This window comes from Pleurodeles waltl, chromosome 10 (assembly GCF_031143425.1).
Source record: "Pleurodeles waltl isolate 20211129_DDA chromosome 10, aPleWal1.hap1.20221129, whole genome shotgun sequence".
Classification (NCBI taxonomy): domain Eukaryota; kingdom Metazoa; phylum Chordata; class Amphibia; order Caudata; family Salamandridae; genus Pleurodeles; species Pleurodeles waltl.
The window spans coordinates 1,052,150,087-1,052,171,414 of NC_090449.1; the positions used below are offsets into that span (position 1 = coordinate 1,052,150,087).

A 21,328-nucleotide genomic window follows, 5' to 3' on the forward strand; every position below is an offset into this window, starting at 1 on the left:
GGACTATTGATAGGCAGACACAGAAAAAACTCGAAATATATTTTTGTTAAACTTGTGCGCTTTCACTGACCTCCTGGCAGTCTTCGAGCAATTGATGTGTTTGTCTTAAATTGTTCAGTGGTGCAAAGATCTATGCTTTACATGGTGGTCTCAGGGTCCTGACCAGGTGGGACTGGTTCAGCCTTTCATTCATCTTAGGTTAACGGTGTCACTGGATGGGCTTGGATATGCACAATATGAGGGCAAACTGATGATGGCCGGATGGCTCAGTGAGTAAATCGCTTATCTCACTAACATCTACTGTGAGCTGCAGGTCATAAACTGAATCCGGGGAAGACCACCTCAGCCTCCCACCCATTCATCCATGGCCTTTAAGTTGAGTAACAGCGAGGCGTGCTATGTGTAGGGTTTAGCAGCGCCAGACGTACACTGTTAAGAAAAGCGGTTATTAATGTTGTGAGACTGACCATCATCCACTCAGTTTGTTTTCTGTTTTACCTGTGTGGAGGCGTCATTTCCTCTGCACCCTGGCCACTTTGTCACACGGACGTTTCTGTGCCATCCTGGGGCCCTAGAGGGGCACGATGCCCTCAGCGTGTGGACCACCCCCCCGGGACTGGCACAGAAACACATGATTGAACATTCGCAAGTGATGTGTGTACCTTTGACTGACCCTCCCTCTCCTGGGAGGCTCTTTCCCTCATCCGCCACACCCCGGAATCTGACAAGGGCCCCCATGTGGATACTCCGGGGTTTGGTGTCTGTATTTGATGAAAAGGCGGACGCACTGACACTTATGCACAGAGTATTGCGTCAGGCACAATTTTGGTATTAAAACAGCGCGTAAATACACTTCTGTGAGATTCAGTGGCGTAACGAATCTTGAGGCCTCCCCCTGCAAAGTACCTGGAGGGGGCCCTGTCTGGACCCAGGCAGTGGTCTGCCGTCCGTGCCCAGTGTACTGTGCTGAGGGGACCCCCGGAGCTCGCCCCCCGAACCGCGGGGCCCTTTGTTACGCCACTGGTGATATTAAGTCGTGCAGTTCACTTCGCGCTACGTCTTATCCATCTCGGGAAGAACAGATCTGCGCGGCTCAGTGTTGCCAGGGCACAGATTGATCAGTAACACTGGGTTCGGGAGAGCGTGAGATTCCCCCAAATCACGCAGGTTAAAATACATGTTTTTTGCAGTTTTATTTAGCGGGAACACGACCCGAAGGCATTGCAGCGCTTTACATGAGCACCAGTTACGCTACACAAGGACAGATTAAGGGCCATATGTACGAACACTTTTTCCCATAGACACAGAATGGGTAAAAACCTTTGCTACATCTGGCCCCATGTTCCGCACATCTGGCCCTAAGTGATTTGCCCAGAATCACAGGACGTTGAGCCGACACAGAGACTCCCTGGTTTCCCAGCTCCTAAGTCGGCAGCTCTGAGGTTAGGCCACATCTCTCCCTCTGCTGTTATTATCAGTATTCCTCATGATCTCCCCACACTATCCACTGTTTGGGGGGGAGGGGGCTGGAGGGTCTTAAGGAGCAGTAGGTAAGGGAGAGCAGTGCGGATTCTGAGGGGTACTTCTAACTTATTTTGTAAAATAACAATTTTCCAGGCTTTTAAAACAGAGAAAATAGTGTGTGTGTGTGCGTTTGTCTACACGTGTAAGTAAAAAGCTCGAAATCTGTCAAACACCCCACCATACCTGACCTAAAACACTTGCACCCAAGTATTTACTACAGAATACAATTATTAGGGGGATGTAACACCCCAAACACCCCCAGAAGTTACTCCCCTGAATAATACAACAGGAGATCCTATACATTTTTAAAACAATAGGTAGGGCCACTGGAATTATGCTGCAGGAAATGGCCAGATTATGCGGCAGGATTGAGCAAATTATGAGTCAAGAAAAGGCAAATTAAGCAGCATAATTTGGTACATTTTGTACCAGTATTACTTCATTTTTTATCATTTTGGGGGTTGAGCCTGCGAGTGCATACGCTAGTGCATGCGTCTCGCTTGCAAGACTCTCTTGTGGTCTGTAAAAGGCTTGGAGCCCGCCTGCCGCTCACTATTTGTTGGTTTGCATGGCACTCTTTTTTACAGCCTCATAATTCGTCAAGGCACGCCGGGCACCATTTCCGTTTCTCTGTGTGGAGCAGGGATCAAGCACTAATTAATTCAACTTAATTAGTGCCCGTCCGCTGCTCCCGATGTTATCCAAGTGCTACTTGTTCTTTTTAACTTCTAATGCCCTGCAAACAGAAGGCTTGTGACTGGCAAAAACGTGCCCAGCAGGCACAAAATTGCAAAGCTTTATTTTTTAAAGCTAACTCTCTGTTATTTTGCCAGGTTATCTTTTCCCAATTTCCTCTCATGTTTTCTTTTGTTTTTATTCGTGGGCGCTGTTGTCAAAAAATGACAATTATCTACTTCAAAATATGCCAGCCCTATTGCATTGGAAATGCTTGTTAAATTTGGTAACACTGTATGGGTATTGACTTCACCTTACTATTACCTGTTTAAAACCCTGATGTGGCAAGAAGCAGCAGTAAGGTGAGCAGTCCAGCACTGCAAATGACCTTCCACTGCACAACAACACATGTCACTGCATTCCTAGTAATTTTTGAAACCTAGGAGCTAAAAAACAATTTTTTTTTGTTACAATCTGCAGATTATACGGCAGATGACAGATTATATGGCAAATGCAGCAAATCTATAATTATGCCAAAATTGCACAGCCAATCGCAAATTTCCAGTGGCCCTGAGAATAAATTTGGGAAAAATACTTTGATCCTTTGCATTCATTTTCTAAACCTATTCATTTAAAACTGCTGAGTTATTCCCAGCCCCAAATGAGCTACAGCTTGTAACCTTTGCACGCAGTAAAAAGGTGTAGGTGGCGGTAGCTCATTCTATGACGACACAGAATGGGCGGAGAGAGGGCGTGCCCTCAAAAGGATTCGTTTTTTTGGGTCGCGCCTACTAGAGAGCTTAGCTGTCTGGTTGCAAAAGACCTATTGTGGGCTTACCAAGAATTTACAGTGCACTTAAAGTCTGCCCATTGGTTACTATTAGTTGGCTTCAATGTCACTCATTTCATTGCTTCTTATTCAATAATTAGTTTTTTGCATCTTGTTCCTTCTTGTATTTGTCCTTCCTCAGTGCATAGCCTCTTTCACATCCTCTTAGTTTGGCTGACTTATGTTCTCCCTCTGCTCACTTTTAGTTCCTCTCCCCATAGTCCATCATGAGCTTCAGACCGTGTCACGCTTTGCCCCACCCCATTTTTCTCTCTGCCTCACACACCCCTTCTTTTCCCTCCTCCATCATTTCTCATTTGCCCCTTTTTTTAAATTTTGCCCTTTTGTGAAAGTGATCCCTGTGGTCGACAAATTTACTTTGCAAAGGGATCTACATTGAAACCTTGAACTGATAGTTTTCAGGACAGTCCCCGAAGGTTTTCCCATGATCTGACCATCTCGATCATCATTCAGGTATGCTGGTCTTGGGCAAACCATGGCTTTGATCACACAGATCACCTTCGGGATACTGCAAGGCTGGGGATATCATGATTTGTCACTGGAGGTCATCTTCAGGGTTGCGTTGGGCTTGGGCGAGACACAGTTTGAATATAATGTTCACCATTAGTTTATCATCAAGGTTAGGTAGTTCATTGGTTTAATTATCTCTAATATCTGGGGCACATTGTAGGGGTTGGTCAAGTCATGGTTTCAGTCCTATAAATTCTCCTCAGTGCATTGTCCGGCGTGGGCAGGACATGACCACATAGGACACCCTCACATCATTGTTCGACAGAGGCATCCCTAGCTTTGAACATAGGGATCCACTTCACTCAGCACTACTGGAATTATGTAATTCTGTTGCTACAGCATTTTCCGCATTATTATAGATTTGCCAAATAACACATCATCTGCCTCATAGTTTTCAAATTTTGCTTCCAGCTCAAACTGATCAAAAGTTAAAATAATCGCAGCAACATGCTATCGCACAGTCGAAGGTCTTTCATAAAGGTTGACTGGTCACTTCTCAGTTGCTTATTGATGAGTTTGGGTGTTACCCTGGTACATACAGTGTTATTAACAGTACAAACAACAAAAATAATGAAGTAATAGTTTCACAAAATGTGCTATGTTACTCCATATAGTTTGACTTTGCTTGCCGCATAATATAGTCGACTCTGCCACATAATTTGGTTCTCCCCTGCTGAAAAATTGGTCCTGTTTTTCGGGTATTGTCCTGCATGAGATAACTACGCTTTAGGCGAGTTATCAGTTTATTTCTGTTAATAAGTTTCAGCACATTGCAGTGCTTAGGCAGACCATGGTTGGAGGGAGGGAGTTATTTTTGTGCTCTTTCCTCTCACCTAATAGAGATGAAACACTGTTTCTGCAAGCCAGGCGTGATGCTTTTATTGAGTTACTGTAATGTACAGTGGGTGTCCTATCACTGTCTCCCTCTCTGAGAATGCTGCACTGATGTACACTTTAACAAAAACACACCTAGTAAAAGATCTGAAGGTTAATATTGTACTCACTAGTGCCCTTGGGATTTCATAACAGAAAGTGTGCTAATGATGATTTTCTTAAGCACACACTCTGGCTGTAATCCAAAATAAAACATATCCATTCAAATAAACAAGGAAATTCATCTTTGTACAGTGAAGATTCATGCCAACACCCAGAGCTGATTGGGTTTAAATCAAGAGACTGCCTGCAGCCAATGAGGGGGCTTCGCGGGAGAAAGTACGACTAATGCAAGGTCTGAGTAACCGTTGGGGGTGGAGTCGCCGCCTGACCTCGGTCCACGTCAGCGACTGCACAGAAGCGCCTGTCGTAGACATCTGCCGCAACGATGACTTGTGGCCTACTGCCCAGATAGCTGCTGCTTAGGTCCAACTGCCTGGCACTCTACTACTGGGTGTAAGTGACATGGGGAGAGGGGTTGATGAAGAAGCTGTGGCCTGAGTGGCCCACATTATTAGGGAGCAGGCCCACTCCGAAGAGGCGGCTTGACCACAGTGTGACCGTGGCATGTCTGTAGCACGCTCTTTGGAATCTGGCCAAAGGCAAGGTCATCAGACTTTGTTGGCCTCCAAATATCCAGCCTAAACGTGGGGACTACAACTTCTTTTAGTGGTAGCTCTGGAGTGAATTCCTGTAGCACTGTCTGCTTTACCTCACTCTAGCAATACTTTGCTTTTTTAGGGCATTATTGCGCCATGTCAAGTCAAGCAAAATATTTAACATACTTATCAAAAGATGCACAGTTTTCCACAGTCTTACAAAAGTTGAGAAAATTTGTTTTTTGCCACTTGTATACGTGTATTATATTTTATTTGTTTTTATCCATGCTTTATTTGTTACATTTTGCCAACTTCCAGAAGTAGGAACACTTCTCTGCCCACTAAGTTTAACTTGTCAAAAATTGATGCCAAGTCAAATGTCTCAGAGTTATAAAGAAAGTGCAGAGAAGAAGTGCTATCAGGGAGCCATTTAGGGACTCTGACGACGGCCCTGCTTTAGGCCATCATTTGGAGTTGGTCCTTAATTCCGAGTGGGTCTGTAATTTCCATTACCAGCCCCGGCTGAGTTACAAGGTTCACAAATTCATCATGGCACCACTGTTTGTGTCCCAGAGATTCCACTTGCTCCAAGAAGGCTGAAGCTTCAAGAGAAAAGCTGGGGAAACAGAGGCCTACATTTCTTAGTAGACGTTTGGGGTTACACCCGCAATAGGCCCACTCCCCCGACTGGTAGGTACTCCTGTTATCAGTACCCCAAAAGGGAGGACTACCTGCCTTTTCCCAGACTATTCATAATATTCACTTGAGCTGTTTGACAAAGGAAAATCCTCCAGCAATGAGCACAAAATATGGAGCAAAGTCCATCAGTGAAGCCTCTTCTGGGTATTTAGGGCCATCATTACGGGCAAATGATGCAATGCAGCGCAACGCAGCAAGTCACCTTGCCGCACTGCGTGACAGAGAAAGAGCGGGAATGTGCCGTATTGAAAAGAATACAGCGCATTCCTGCCTTTGCCCCTGCCCTGGCATGCGTTGTATGGAGGATTGTGCAGAAAGGAAGACCCTCCTGCACAAAAAGAAAGCTGTGAAACATTTTCCACTAAGTGTGACTCAGAATGCAGCAGACATAGAAAGAGGAAAAGAGGAAAAAACAAGGAGAAATAAAGATATTTCTCTTCGTTGCACCTCACTGGGGCGGCGTAGCAGGTTTGACGCATTGCCAGGTCTATCACTTCCGGTAAATCTGGGAATGCACCAAAATCCATGGACGTTGCATGGGAACACCTTTGCGATGCGTTACTCTGGATTTATGAACCCATTCCGGGCCACATAAAGTGGCCTTGTGTGGCTTCATGAATCTCATTTTTGACTTGTTTCACGCTTGCACTTTGTTGCGTGGTGCAAGAGTGACACAATCCCCGACATAAATACACCCCTTAATCTCTGAGTCATGCAACTGCATCCATGTGAAATGTCTGTGAATAATTGTGCAATATGCCTCTAACTAATCACGTGACATATCTATGACAAGAGTGTCTCAAATTCTAGTGGCTGCCTTTGGATGTTAATATGAAGAACATATATATAGGTGGAAGGTTTTTTCTCTATTTGAAGAGACCTTTGGGAATTCAGACTATTTCCGGTACTTCCATCCCAAAGTCCTGGCAGGGCCTCCCTGTTCCAAAGAGAAGTCTAGACCCTGTTGCCTAGATTGTGATGACAGAAAATGTCTTTCTGCCTGCTCAGAATTGGAGCTTTTAATGCACAATAGCCTTTCCCATCCACCATGATGCAATGTTTGAGATAAAACCTAAATAAAGTTTGACTGCGTGTGATCATCCATAGATCCCGGCTCGTTTGTTATAGGGTCATTGATTATCTAAACAGCCTTTTTGGCTTTAGAAAAAGAAGTGCCCGTAATGCTGACTAATTGTAAGGCATTCTGAAGCGCCAGATGGACTCCATATAACAGCACATCTGCTGATAAGGGGGAAGGAACAGCTCATTTATATTCTGCCTTGAAATGTGAACTCTGTTTAACCTCTGCTGTTATCAGCGCTGCTTGCAGTGTCTTCTGATGGTCTCACGTAGGCATTTTGTCTTTAATTCCATTAATTTAATCAAAGGACATAAAAAGCACTTTTTTTAAAAGAAAAAAGTTAGAAATATGAATGACTGTACGCATCGATTGTGAATTTACCACAGACAGTTCTCTCAATTCACATATCTGTACTTCTCAGTTTAAAATGAATTGATCACTATATGTGAAACTTGCTCCACCCTGCCGAATCGTCCGGCTACCACAACCCTGCTAGTTCCTTCAGGGGCCATCACGAGAATGTGGCCAGGTGAGCTAAAAGCAAATCTGGTCAGCCACAGATCAGCTGAGACGATTACGTTGATTGCACCTATGCTAAGGCAGGTTTGCTCCAACATTTTTAGATTCCATAGATATTTACCATTTCTGGGTGTAAATTTACTACAAAGTGTAGACTTACATGTCTCCATTCCCTGAAATGGAGACGAGGCAATTTTTCACAAGTTTGAAGTTGCGAATTATAATAACGTTTCTCAAATCAGTGAAGATATCTGCCTCCAAGCTAGAGATTTCAATATAGTAAAGCACAGGGAAATTTTCTAAAGTTTATTCAACTTTAAAAAAATGGTAAAAATATTTTATGCTAAATATTAATGCAAATTAATTTTATTTGATATTTATTTTATTTAAAAACAACATGGGAAAAAATTACAGCACTAATAATTACAATTTCTATTAAGTATTTAATTACTTTAAATATATTAAATTAAATTACAATTAGATTTAAAAAGATTAAAAACAAAACTCCCACCTAAAATAAATATTTTATATTTATGTGCTATGTGTTAAAAATTCCCAAAATATATGTATATGATAATTTACATTATTTTAATTCATTTTTAAAACATTAAAATTCCATTTAGTTTTCTAAATTGAAAAGGATGATTAAATATTTCCTAATAAAATATTATTTATTTGATATTCTATCTCTAAATTATATTTATGCATATTTAAAAAAAGTTGAAGTCAATTATTTTTATTTTAACATTATTTTTCATGGTGTCCCTCCATCTATTGTATTCAATGGGAGTGTGTTATAACACCCTTGGCAGGCCATTTGTTGTGCTAGACTTACTCCAGGTTTTAGCGGCCGTTGTAGGTTCTTTCTCAGTGTAGTAACTTTAGATGTCCAGTTTGTGAGCAGCAATCAACTTACTCTTTTGTGGGTGGATATTGGTCCCTCACTAAACCCGCCCTTACTCCTTCCTAAATCCCTCACATTTTATAGTAAGTATTCCCCATGTTTCCATCAAACCCCACCCCTGTCTCTCCAACTTTTACCACAAAAAGTTATGTGTATGTGTGTGGAGATCTCTGCAGTTGGGGTAGAGGCTTCCACACAATAAAGATAGGAGACACTGAGACCACCGCCTGTAGGTCTCTGAATAGCATTTTGTACTATGTGACTAGTACAAGGGCGGCTCCTTCACAATGGCAAAGGAGCGTCGCCCCACTGGCCAGGAGCCAGAAGCTAAAAAATAAAACAATATTTTACTATCATTTTATTTTTCAGCTGCTGGCTCAGCCAGCATATGTACGGAGGTTCGGGGCTGGGCCACGGGATGGAGGAGGTGTAGAGTGAGTGCAGTAAGTACGCATGTCAGTTTGGCCGTCCGTCTTAGGCCGGCCAAACTGACATGCGCACTTAGGTTTCTCTAACCCAGCTGTGTTGTACAGCCATCTTGGAGAAACCTCACAGACTCCAGTGCTTTGTCTGAGCGGCAGATCAAGGTATAGCATGAGACTGGCACCAGGATTGTGTGGGGAGCCTGTGCTGGGGCCCCAGGGACTGCTGGGACACCATCACTATCAGGCGAGGGGTGAGGCAGCTGGTGGCATCAGGAATAGGTACTTTAAAAAAAAAAATGATTATTTTATCCCCCGTCCACCCCTCCCCTTGAGATTCGTGGTGGCCTCCACTGCTAGTATTCCTGAAGTTTTCTTAAACTTACTAGAAAATGCAGACTGTGAATAGGCCCCATAGTCCTTTTATTGTATTTACAGAGATGAGGTCTAGTTAGAGTCAATTTAAGGGACTGATTAAGAATATGGGGATCCAGGGACCGCCAGACTCACAGTGGTGGTAGGACCACTGCAGTCTAGGTGCACTGACCGCCACACTACGACTCTGGCAGTCGGACTGCCAGGGGACTGCCATCACCGCCTGGAACAATGTTCCAGACGGGCTGACGGTGGTCGGACTCGTGGTCAGCCACGGCGGCACTGAACTCAGCATCGCCGTGCTGATCATGACTCCTGTTTCTGCCAGCCTTTCTATGGCAGGGAGCCCACCATGGAAAGGCTGTCAGAAACCCAGTGCTGGGGGCACAGGAGGGGCCCTGCACTGCCCAAGCCTGTGGCATGGGCAGGTCAGAGGCCCCTCACACAGCACCCTCATAATGCACACTGTCTGCTACAGCGGACAGTGTGTATTCCAAGGGTCTCTGTGCGACCGCATTGGCCTCAGCTCTATCAGGAGGCAAGGCCTATGCCGACGTACGGTTTCCACTGTTCTGACCGTCCGAAACCTCGGTTTTCTTAGGTTTACGTAGGTCAGCCCAGTGGAAACCTTGTAAATGGGCTGGGGGGGTGAGAGACCATCAACTCCGTGGCGGTCTCCTCTCCATGGGGCTGGTGGGCAACATTCGGCCCGCCAACCTCCTAACGAGGCCCTAAGTAAAAACAAAGGCAGAAATTCCCTGTGGAGATCTGTCCTGCTTAATGGGCAACCGCAATAATAAAAATACTGCCTTGCTAGGGCCAGGCCTCCCTTGCAGTTCCTAAATATTCATGCAGCCCTGCTGTTCCATCATTCTAGATGAAATCCAAATGAACTAGGCTAATCAGTGAAGGGTGCCTCAAAGTTCTAATCACTGAAAAATTAATTTGATGCTGCTGAATTAATTTGGCATTTGTACCTGGGTAGCGGTATTAACAAAATTCATTATTATACGCAGTTGGCTCGTGCTAGTAACTGTGTGATACTCGGGAAATGTAAAAAAGAGAAGAAGAGTGAAATATATGCCAGGGTCAAATTGATATTTTAAATGTTCATATTCTTCAAACCAATTGGGCTTTGCCTCCTTTTTCACAGCATTGTTGAAAGTATATTTTTGTTAGAATACTGAGTCATTGTATAAAATATATTGTGTGAACATAGATATCTTATATAATCTGAATAAGGCAGGGGTGTCTGTGTAGTGGATCCACCGCGTAATACTGAGATAGCCAGGCTTATCTATAACAACCAACAATAATGTTTATTCGAAAAATATATTAATTTCAAATTCTGCAATAGAGAAAAAGTTTTAGTTCAAGGGTCCCATCTCTGAAACTTCCTTCTAATCACCATTCACACTAAAGAGACCAACTTTGATCCTGGAAGGCTTTTTAAACTTGGTTCTAGTCCCTACACAAAAAAGGGAGCACAAGCAGTTTGTTATAGGGACTTCCATGTAGCACCAAATCAGCTCTTTTGGGAGGCATCATGAAAACACATATGTAGCATTACACATTGTGCACCCTTAAAGTTAATTGAGTTCAGGCAATCTGCACTTGGTGGCATTCTTGATTCTTATTCCATATGTGTGGCTTATAGAGGCAATCCATATACATCTCCCAAATGCTGTAAGCAACCTGATGACACAAGTCAACATCTCCTCACTTGCAATCAGTTGTCCATGTGGCATATGACTGCATAAATGTATGCAGCAGTCAACCCCTTGCATACAGGACATGGATGGTCTCATTACAGTCTCTAACAGGCGTAGCTAGTACATACAGATAGTATGTAGGATGTATAAGACCCGTCTCAGTTGTATGTGTGTTTCTAGCATCAAAAAGTAGTATCAATTTATGGCGTGAATGATATCTATGACTTGGGTCTCATTCTATAAAACGGATGGCATAATGGTATTCAGAAGAAACTTGACTTATGTCAGTGCTTTACAACATGTGACCACATTGACCGGTGCCACATCTGATGTAAATGATACACATTGATTTGGTAAATGAGCTCTATTTCAATTAGTTTTACATAAAGTTATCATTTGTGGACATCCTAAAAATCTAGCACGGTTTGGTCCAAATGAGGACCTAGTTGTTACACTTCATCTAAATGATATGCATGGCATCTTGAGTACGTACACTGCCATAGTATGAAATTGCTAAACCCAATTCTTCTCTTACATTGCAGGTGGCACATGTCAGAGCCCGGCTCTTCCTGCCTTGGTGCGGTCCCCCATCCCTACTTTGCAACCACCTCTGGATATCAAATCTTTCTTCCCCTTTTCCCTGGATTCAGCAGCAGCAGCTGCAGCAGTCAACCTCTTCCCAAACTTCAACGTGGTGAGTCTGGGAGGGATGGTCTGGTGATCCGCGATAATCAATTTTCCATTTTGTTAAGATGCTCTCATGTTCAATGTTTTTTAAAAATTGTTTTAAAATTCCTTATAGATGTCCTATGCATCATTTGATGCTCTGTAAAATATCCACACAACACAATTCTATCGTCGGATCATTGCCGACATGAAAACTAGATTGCGCAGCCTGGAGTCAATGATCAGGATAGGATTTCTACTTTTACAGAGTTTTAAAAACAAAACATTTTAAATGATACATTTACATTATAAATGTATACACAGGTGTTTTTAAAAGAAAGCTACCAAGTTGCAACCTATCACTATCAGAAGTCTCACTAAACAGGAATTGGTGTGTGTGTGGCTAGAGTAACTGCAAAACCTGGTAAGTGATTTTCATTAATCAGAATTCCTCGCTAGGGATCAGTGGGCAAGTCTATAATGGGATTAATTTCATCCGTACTTTACGAGCCTTTCAACGCGCCAGCCTGCTGTCTGACTGCTCCAAATCCAGCAGCCTTTCAGGGTGTATGGCAAAGTCTCTCTTCCTATTTTTGTACTTATCTCTAGAATGCACTAAATTTCAGGTCTTCACTTCCAAAATTTTCAGGAAAAAAACTTTGAATAGTGCATGAAATCCCATGAAATTTGAGATTTTTTGATGGAACTGAAAACTGACTACAACTTATGGAGTCACATGCTGACTACAAGTTTCACAGTAGTGGTGTGGTGGGGTGGTAGCTCCCCATATGTAATTTATTTTGCCAAAAGATAATACATTGCCAGTATGTTGCAATTACAAGTTAAACCCAACAGAATGAGGATTAACTGCACAGACATGGACCTACTTTGTGGGATTCTGCACAGTATTGTTATTATAGTTTCCATTTGCACAATTAGGAAGTCTTACAAGGCTGCCATCTGTAAAGCTAAATGGGAATGAGATGGACAGCGGTGCGTGGCATTAAAAGATCATCACTTGGGAAGGACGGTTTAAAGATTTGGTCCTTGGTTGCACGTGGTCCGATAAGGGTGCATTGAACGTAGCAACGAATATTGCTGCACCAGACTGAGTAGATTATTTTAGTCAACTGCATTATTTTTTTTAAACATCTTTTTTTTATTATTATTATTTCTGCACAGATATTGTCAAACATAACCACGATCATGACAGCATATTTACATTTTCCTGTGATTATATCTTATATTTACAACAACTTGGGTCTGTTATATCTCACTCAATATTGTCTTTTATGCATAGCTGAGTCAAACTTTGTTTATACGTAAATCAAAATAGGGATAATGGTGTGAACGGCAGTTTCGTCAGATGTGTCTTCTGTTTGTCCCATATTGTGTGTAGCGGGTGTGGTCTGTGTTGTTTCTGGTTAGGACATGTGTTTCCATCTTTTACTTTCTGCTCCCTTGCGGTTTACTTATGCTCCTCCCCCTATCTATTCTGGGTTGTTGGTGGTGTTGTGGGTATGTGCTCACATATTGAGTGTGGGTCTCGACGGCTCTTCCCGTTGCTCCCCTAGGTCAATTTTCCCTATATCTTGATTAGTTTCTATCTATGTACGTGTTTGCGGTGAGTATATTTTACACGACTGCCTCATTCGCAGGGCTGGGCTGTATATGCGACATCCCTCTCTCCGGTTCCGAGATGCTGTCAGTTTTCACGGCGGGCGCTCGTCGTTTTTAGCTTCCAATTTAGTGTTGAATGACTCCTATGCGTCAAATACAGTATGGGTTTGGCCTTGGTCTGATAATTTACGTAGCACCAGATATTCTGTCCGCGACTACCTTAATGTCAGAGCTCCCCATGTTTTCACATCTGGTACCTTCGGGGCTTCAGTCAACTGTATTCTGACGATCATTCAAGTACGGCATTCAAGCCTTATTGGGCTCTCTCTGCCCATTGTGGGCAAGTGTCTAATCCTGCAAATACCCAATTGTTTACTCTTTCTGATGTTGTGCACTCACTAGGCATCATCAAGCGTGGTAGGGCGTCTGGTTCAGATGGCCTTCCAGTTGACCTGTTCTTGACCAACATGGATGCTTGGTCTAGCTATATCCTTATTATATCCAGTGGAATAGTGGCAGGGGCTCCAATTCCTCACTCATGGAAAGGTGCTGTTGTTGTACCTATTTACAAAAAGGGTAATAGTTCTTTGCCCTGTAATTACAGACCTATTAGTTTGTTAGATTGTTTACAGAATTTTTTTTGCATTGTCTCTTCGGGAAGATTGAGGATTGGATATCTGATTTAGACATACTTAGCCCATTAAAGGCTGGGTTTTGCATGAAAATCTCTACTGTAGACCAAGTTTTTAGGTTTTTCCTTTTATATTGGAAAATGGTTTTAATTGGCAAAGGGAATCTTTATGTTGCTTTTGTACATTTAAAATCAGCATCTGATTTAGTACCCCGTGTAAAGTTGTGGAAAGTTCTTTCTGATATGGCAATGCCTTCCCATATTCTCTCTCTACTTGTACGTCTTAATGAGGGTAACTATGCAGGTATCACGTAGGGTGACAAGGGACAGATAACTGATAAAACTCCAGTGTCAAGGAGAGTACGTCAAGGCTGTGTCCTTGTTCCCACTTTATTTTCATTATATATCAATGATATTGCTCCTTTCTTAGTACAGGTGGAGATAGATGTGCCATCTATAGGGGCATTTAAAGTCCCCGTTCTGTTATTTGCGCACAGCACTCTTTTGATCTCCAAGACCCAGAGTGGTTTACAGAAACTCCTAATGCATTTTGAGGAGTTCTGCTCCTCTTGGGGACTGAAGATCAACACTTCTAAACTAAATTGATGTCATTCAATCCCCATAAATCATTCAAACGGATCACTGCACTTGAAGGCATCCCTCTTGAGACTGTGAAATCTTTTGGTTACCATGGTTTAACGATCTCGGAGAAGATGTTCTGGAAACCACACACTGCCAAAGTGGCCTTGACACAAAAGCAGATTACTGGGGCCTTGAGGAATGAATATGGTGTCTCGTATACTAAACTGATTCTCCTGGTCTATGAGGCCAAAGCCACGAGTTCCACCCTTTATGGTGCGGAGCTACGGGGCTATGTCAAAGTCCAAGAATGATCTTTAATTGAAAACCCTTTAGTGAGGAAGCTTGTTTTTCTTCCCCAGGGCACTCCCTTGTTCCCTCTCTTTAAGGATTTGGGTATCAAGGGAATAGGGCCCAAAGCTCGCGTGCGTCCTCTTTTGTACTGGAGGCAGCTCTGGACTACTCCAGAGCTCGTCTCCTACACTGCAGCTCTTTGTGTTGTGTTGAAAGCCGATCGTTTTTCTAGCGTTCCCTGCCTGCGAAACATCAAAGAGTTACTATACTTGCTTGGTTTGTCCAGTTTTGTGTGGGGACTCTACCGTTAAGATCGTTTACCTGCAACTGGTCGTCTGAGGGAGTAATGACCTGTCCAGCATGCAACGCCCACACTGAAAATCTACCCCATGTTTTATTTGTTTGTCCTGTCTATGCAGCGCCTTGCGCGAACTGGCTCGCTCCTGCCTGTAGTTTACTAGGTGTTCGAAGTTATGCTCTCGCTCTTCGTATCCTTAGGCCGGATACCCATCAGCTTATAGTTATTCCTGTTGCTAAGTTTCTTGAAGCCATGTGGCTTCTTAGAACTAAAATCTTATCTTCATAGATGTGATACTGCCCCTGTATGTACAGTTTATTATGTAATTGAAGGAATATACGGAGAGCATCATGGTCTTTGTAGAAATGTATTTTTTGAAATAATTTGTTGTCAAATATTGTATTAATAATCTTATTTGTGCTGTATTGTACTTTTATGGCACTGGAGGCTGAAATAAAGTTTTAAGAAAGAAAGTATTGTTATTTTACCGGATGGTAAAATTAGGTCCTTCGTTCCCAGTAAATCCTGACATTTGTGATGTGTTGTATCTGGATTTTACGTGGAAATTCCACTCTGCCTAACTCGTAATCAGACCCTAGAGGGTGAATAACCTGCAAATTGTTTCCTCTACATTTCTTTTTCAGCAAAATAACAGTCATATCTTTATGAATTCTCAACTTGTTTTCTGGAAAAAAATCTTGTAAATTGAATTTTTGTAAGAAGCTATTTTCTTGCTATAATGGAAGAATGCACCTAGAATTATCTGAAGATATTACAATTTCATGAATTTGCAAAATTATGAATTTTACTTAAGTACATGGGTTGGTCTGTAATTCAGCAAAGGCATATTCCCAAGGTCACTATCAAGTTCGCGCAATCTGGCAATTTTCATCTAAAATCACTGTGAACTAACAAGCCTTTCAAGTGACTATGGGAGAACATAGAGTGAAAATCTTGAAAAGTTTTATATAAAATGCATGCACTACTCAAAACATCTGTGCCTTTATTGGGGACAGCTGTGTTTCTGTTTGATGAACACCTGTTTTTTAATGGTTGTTAGGGTCTTCGGATTTGTTCTTGTCAATAAATGTGGGTTTCCCAGTAGGGCGGGCAAGGTGCATAAGTGATGTTGTAATTGTCTCTTGTGCACGCTTTAGCCTGCAGTTGTGCACGCTTTAGCCTGCAGTGCCACTGATCTGTAGGGGGCGCTGCAACATCTTGAGCTGATTGCATGTACAGTGACACAATGAACGAGTAATTTGGCACAAGGTGTCAATGGTGCTTTCAAAGTCATGAGGTGAGGAAACGGGAAGACCCTAAATGAATCTTCTAGATAGACAGACAGGCAGCTAGATAGATGAATGCACAGATGGATGGGTGGGTGGACAGATGCATAGATGGATGAATGGATAATGACACTAAGCATTGAAAGGAGATCCTTTCTGATACTAGCACTAGCTCTATCTAGGATCTCTAAATTCTAATCCGCTCATCTATTGATGGTGAAACTCCAAGCTCAGCAGTTGGATACACCTTGAAAACAAGTTGGCACCCCATCATGGGCACCCCATCTCTTCCTCCACGGAGGTTACGCCACTTTCATGTTATGTTCATTGAGTTAGTACGAGAACTGCAGATATATGTGTCTTATATCACCTGCTGATTCTGAACTCTGACAGCGCCAAATCAACCCTCCTCCTTTTGAGGTTGGAAAATATTGTAAAATTATTATTATTATCATTTGTATTGATATTATTATTACTATTATTATTATGAGTAGCAGTAATTACTACTATCAGCATAATCATTCTTTTTACTATTATTATCACTACTACTTTTAGCAATAACAATGATAATAATAATAATAATAATAATATCAATAGCAATAATTGTACCATTTATTATAATAATAATAATATTTATTATTATTATTATCATTATTATTGTTATTATTATCATTATTATTAATATTATGATTACTATTACTATTATTATGAGTAGCAGTTATCATTACCATCAGCATAATAATTATTTTTACTATTATTATTAATACTATTTTCAATAATAATAACAATAATATCAATCATTGCACCTTTATTATTATTATTATTATTATGAGTAGCAGTAATTATTACTATCAGTATAATAATTATTTTTTACTATTATTATTATTACTACTATTTTAGTTATAACAATAATAGCAATAATTGTACCATTGTCATTATTATTATTGCTATTAATATCATTATTATTATTATTATTATTATTATTATAAGTAGCAGTAATTATTACTATCAGTGTAATAGTTTTTTATTGCTACTAGTATTACTGCTATTTTAATAGTAGTACTAGTAATAATATTAATAATAATAATAATACTAATAATAATAACCATAACTGTACCATTGTCATTGTTACTATTATTGTTGTTATTATTATTATTGGTATTATTGTCATAGGCATGTTAAAAGTAATAATGATGGGTATTAGTATTACTTTCACCTTCTTGAATTTACTGACTTCTACATTTGTGGGCATCACCTGTGCTTGAGCTTTTCTCTGCACGTGATCCCTGAGAATGGTAACTAGGCCTGGGTGAACTCTACTTTACGGTGGCGTAATCCCGAAGTTCCCACCATTTCACACAATACAAACTTCTCAAAATTACGCTGCAACATCACGTTGCGTAATTTCAAATCGTCCAGGTAAAAAATCGTGTTGTGGTAGCAATTAATACAAGACAAGCAGCTGTTGTTCCGAGCACTGGTGTTTGTGATTTTTTTTATGTCTCATGCGTCCTCACACCCGAAACCAGTGCCGGGGGGCTTTTTGCACTAAAAACTACGCAAAAGTAAACAATGCAATTTTTTAAAAATCCTAGTAGTCTAGTAATCCCTGCTTTTGAGGTGAAAGCTCATACTTATGATATGTTTACTTTCGATATATAATTGTGCTTCCTTTCAAACCCAACTTTCTGTGGCTGTGAGTCCTTTAAAGTGCATTCACCTCAGCACTGCTGAAAGTAAGGAGACACTGCATGTGTTTTTAACAAGTCCACTTTCTAATATTCCTCACAAATTGATGAGAAAACTGGGACTGAACACTTTTCAGTGACTTGGGAGCTGTAATACATTTTCTTCTAATAGTCTATGTATTAATAGAGAACTTGTTGACAAAAGTCTCTGAATTTCTTGTTTTTGTAAAAATATGATCAGTGCCTCTAATTGCTTCAGTATATGTTCGTCGAGAAGTCTGTGCTTAATGGGCAGGTTAATTCTAATCACTGAATTATGTCGCCTGTTGTTAAGTGCATGAGTTTTGTGACAATTCTGTTTTTGCATGCATGATTTCATTGGTTGTCTCATATAAATAAAACGTTTGCTTCATGTTTTGTGTGTTCTTTTGTATCCTGTTGGGTGAAGGCATCAGAGCACTTGGTGGAAAAAAAAAGTAATTTAGATTTTTTTTGAAAAGAAGGTCTGCTGTTTCAGGATCGGTATTCTAGGGAGAACACATCCTTTTCAGTGCTCTCATGAACTTAATCCCAGACCAGTGATGAATCTGGAGCATAGAAGACAGTTTGGTGTTGAATGTTACTCCCAAGTTGAGGACCTGTTGCTCGACGAAGATGACAAGCTAAGGGTTACGTGAATGGATCGGTTGGGTTACATCACGAGAAGCCTGGCATATGTGAACAGGCTAATGTACATCAATATTTGTTGGTGTATGGAAGTGAGTTGGTCGTTTTATGACTGGCAGGTACATATCAATGACTTTCCATGGTACCCATCAGTCAGCTGGTTGGTTTAAACCAATGTTTTGTATTAGGCATATGAGTGACTTGTGGTGTTTGCTAGTATAATGGTTGATGTTTGGTTCTATGGGGATTGTAGGATGTCAATTACCTGGTTTGTGTCTGTCAGGTAGTTTGTTGATGTTCCCTCCATCAAGGTGCATCTATGACTTTGTCACTTTATATTGCACACTGACAGGCTGGATGTCCAGATACATGGACTGGTGTTTTTATGTCATTAGTTTTATTTGTATTCATCAACCGGTTGTTTGATATTTATTCATAGGTTCCTTGGTACATCAGCTGCTGATCAATGAATTGTTTGATATTCATTAGTAATCTGGGTCGAGGAGCTGCTGGCTGGTGCATGTCATCTTTCAGTACTGACACAGGGGCAGGCTGACCATTAAGGTAAAGGGGTGAACTGTAGCATTTCATTGAGATTCACCACCAACCACAGTTTGGCGGTAGAAGAAATTGATGAACAACAAACCAGAAACAAAGAACAGACATGGTGAAAAAAGCAAAAAGCACACCTGGTTGATTGATGTAATCCTCTGGAAAATGTGTTGCGTGTACTTCCAAACTTTAATTCCCATAAAATTTCAGCCTGGACAGTATCGGTAATTTATTATGCTTTTAAGTGTTCTATTTTAGGATTTAGTGTCAGACAAATGAAGGGATTTTGCGGTCAGAAAGGCTCCGATTCGCTGAATCAGAGCCTTTGTGATCGCAAAATTACCTATTGGTTTGTACAAAACCCAAATTGCAATTCAGTCGAATCGCAATTTGGGTGTGCCAGCCCGTACCAAATCGCTATTTGGAAGGTGGGTATTTAGGACGTCCCTTCCAAATAACAATAACAATGGATTGTAGTAATGTTTTGCCACCGAAATCTGTTAACAAAACATTAACATTTTGCGCACTAACTAAAGGTAGTGGTAACCCATTTACAAACAGGAAGGGATCCCCAAAGGACCACTTCTCCTCTAGGAATGTTGACAAAAAACATTTTGTTGGAGTATGCAGTGGTCCCAAAGACGTAGTCCTAAAATAAGTTTGTAAACTGTTTGTCTTAAACTAGAAAAGGTTGCTTTATTTAAATGCCATCACAGACATCATGGTCTGCTGACCCTAGCAGGGCATCAACCCTGTGATACTAGCAAATCATGGTGGGTTGCAATCTGCAACCTATTTCATTAATATTAATAAAATAGGTCAAATTGCGACCCATTACGATTCAGTATTTTGCAAGCTAACCTATTAGTACAGAGGTCGGTTTACAGAATCCCCTTGGATTTGATAAAAATCGGTGCACACATTACGACCACTTTTATCAAATACGATGTTTGTACATCTGGCCCTAGTTTCCTTCATTGGTTAGGTCGACCTTGGAAGGTATGTTTCATCACCTGGCATTGTTTAAGGTAGGCATATTGGCCAATGAAATAAACATTGCCACAGAACTATAAATAGATGCCTCAAGATTGCTCTGTGCTTTGGGCTGTCTGAATAAGGTTTAAATTAGAGTGTAAATCCGGCCTCCGTTGGATATGCCTCTTAACGCTCCCCAAGTATGAAATTGCTTCTACCCCAGATGTTCCTCTTAACCATTTTTTCTAATTTTGGGCCCCTTGGTTTTAGACTTCGTCTGTGACCTGATGCCCACCGCTCTGAAGGCCTCAGTCGCTGTGTAGTCTGCCTTATCTGGAAACTCTCTCTGCTTGGAGACTGCCGGACAGACCCTCCAGGATTTTGTGATTTCACGATTTGTAAAAAAAAATTGCGATATTGGAACTTTTGTGAGAACCCTGTGATTTTTACAGAAGTCTTCCCAATTGTTTTTAAAGTTGGAGTAACCTTTCCTTCTATTGACCTTGTGCTGGGTCACTGAAAGGAGACTGGGCAGGAGAGAGGTGCTTTCTTTCCACCCTCTCCTTGTAGCATATCTACAGCTTCTTGAGAAGGCAAAGCTCACCCCCAGGAGCCTCTAAGCAAACACAGCGAGGAGGAAAAGACAGCGGGAGACCAGGACTCTGTGGTTATGTTATTGTCCCGGTCCTCTTTAACAGTCTAGTGACCCCATCCCTGTAAGACATGCCTTTTGCTCACCTCTCACCCTAAAGCCACCTTCCCAGTCAATCCTCCTTAAGGTCACTTAGGGCCTTATTATGACTTTGGTGGATGGAAAAGTCCAGCGGGTAAATTGCCGCCAGTGTGACAGCCTCACCGCCGGGCCCATTACGGGTTTCCCACTGGGTCAGGGGGTGGAAACTCAGTTTCCGCCAGCTGGCCCAGTGGGAAACGGCAAACAGCATTGTCTCTGGCTTGCAATTGAGCTGGCGGCAATGTTGTAGTGCAAAGGGTGCACCAGCACCCGTCGCAATGTTTGCTGTCTGCAGAGCAGACAGTGAAATTGCTTCGGAGCTGGCCAGGGGGACCCCTGCACTGCCCATGCCAAGCGCATGGGCAGTGCAGGGGCCCCTCGGGGGCCCCCTGTCTCCACCAGCATTTTCATGGTGATGTTACCGCCATGAAATCGGTGGTGGAGAAGAGGGTCGTAATCCCCAGGGCAGCGCTGCGTGCAGTGCTGCCCTGGCGGTTAGGGACCACCAGCACTGCCAGGCCGTCATAAAGTCGTAAT

The 21,328-nt window shown here is 41.8% G+C and overlaps 1 protein-coding gene across 1 annotated transcript in view; it reads left to right on the forward strand.

Moving 5' to 3' along the window:
- ZNF385D (zinc finger protein 385D) overlaps positions 1-21,328 on the forward strand; it is a 420,680-nt gene that overhangs the window by 107,755 nt on the left and 291,597 nt on the right. The window contains exon 2 of the mRNA XM_069212061.1: positions 11,346-11,497. Within this exon, the coding sequence (XP_069068162.1) occupies positions 11,346-11,497 (152 nt within the window). The remainder of the gene's footprint in view (positions 1-11,345; positions 11,498-21,328) is intronic.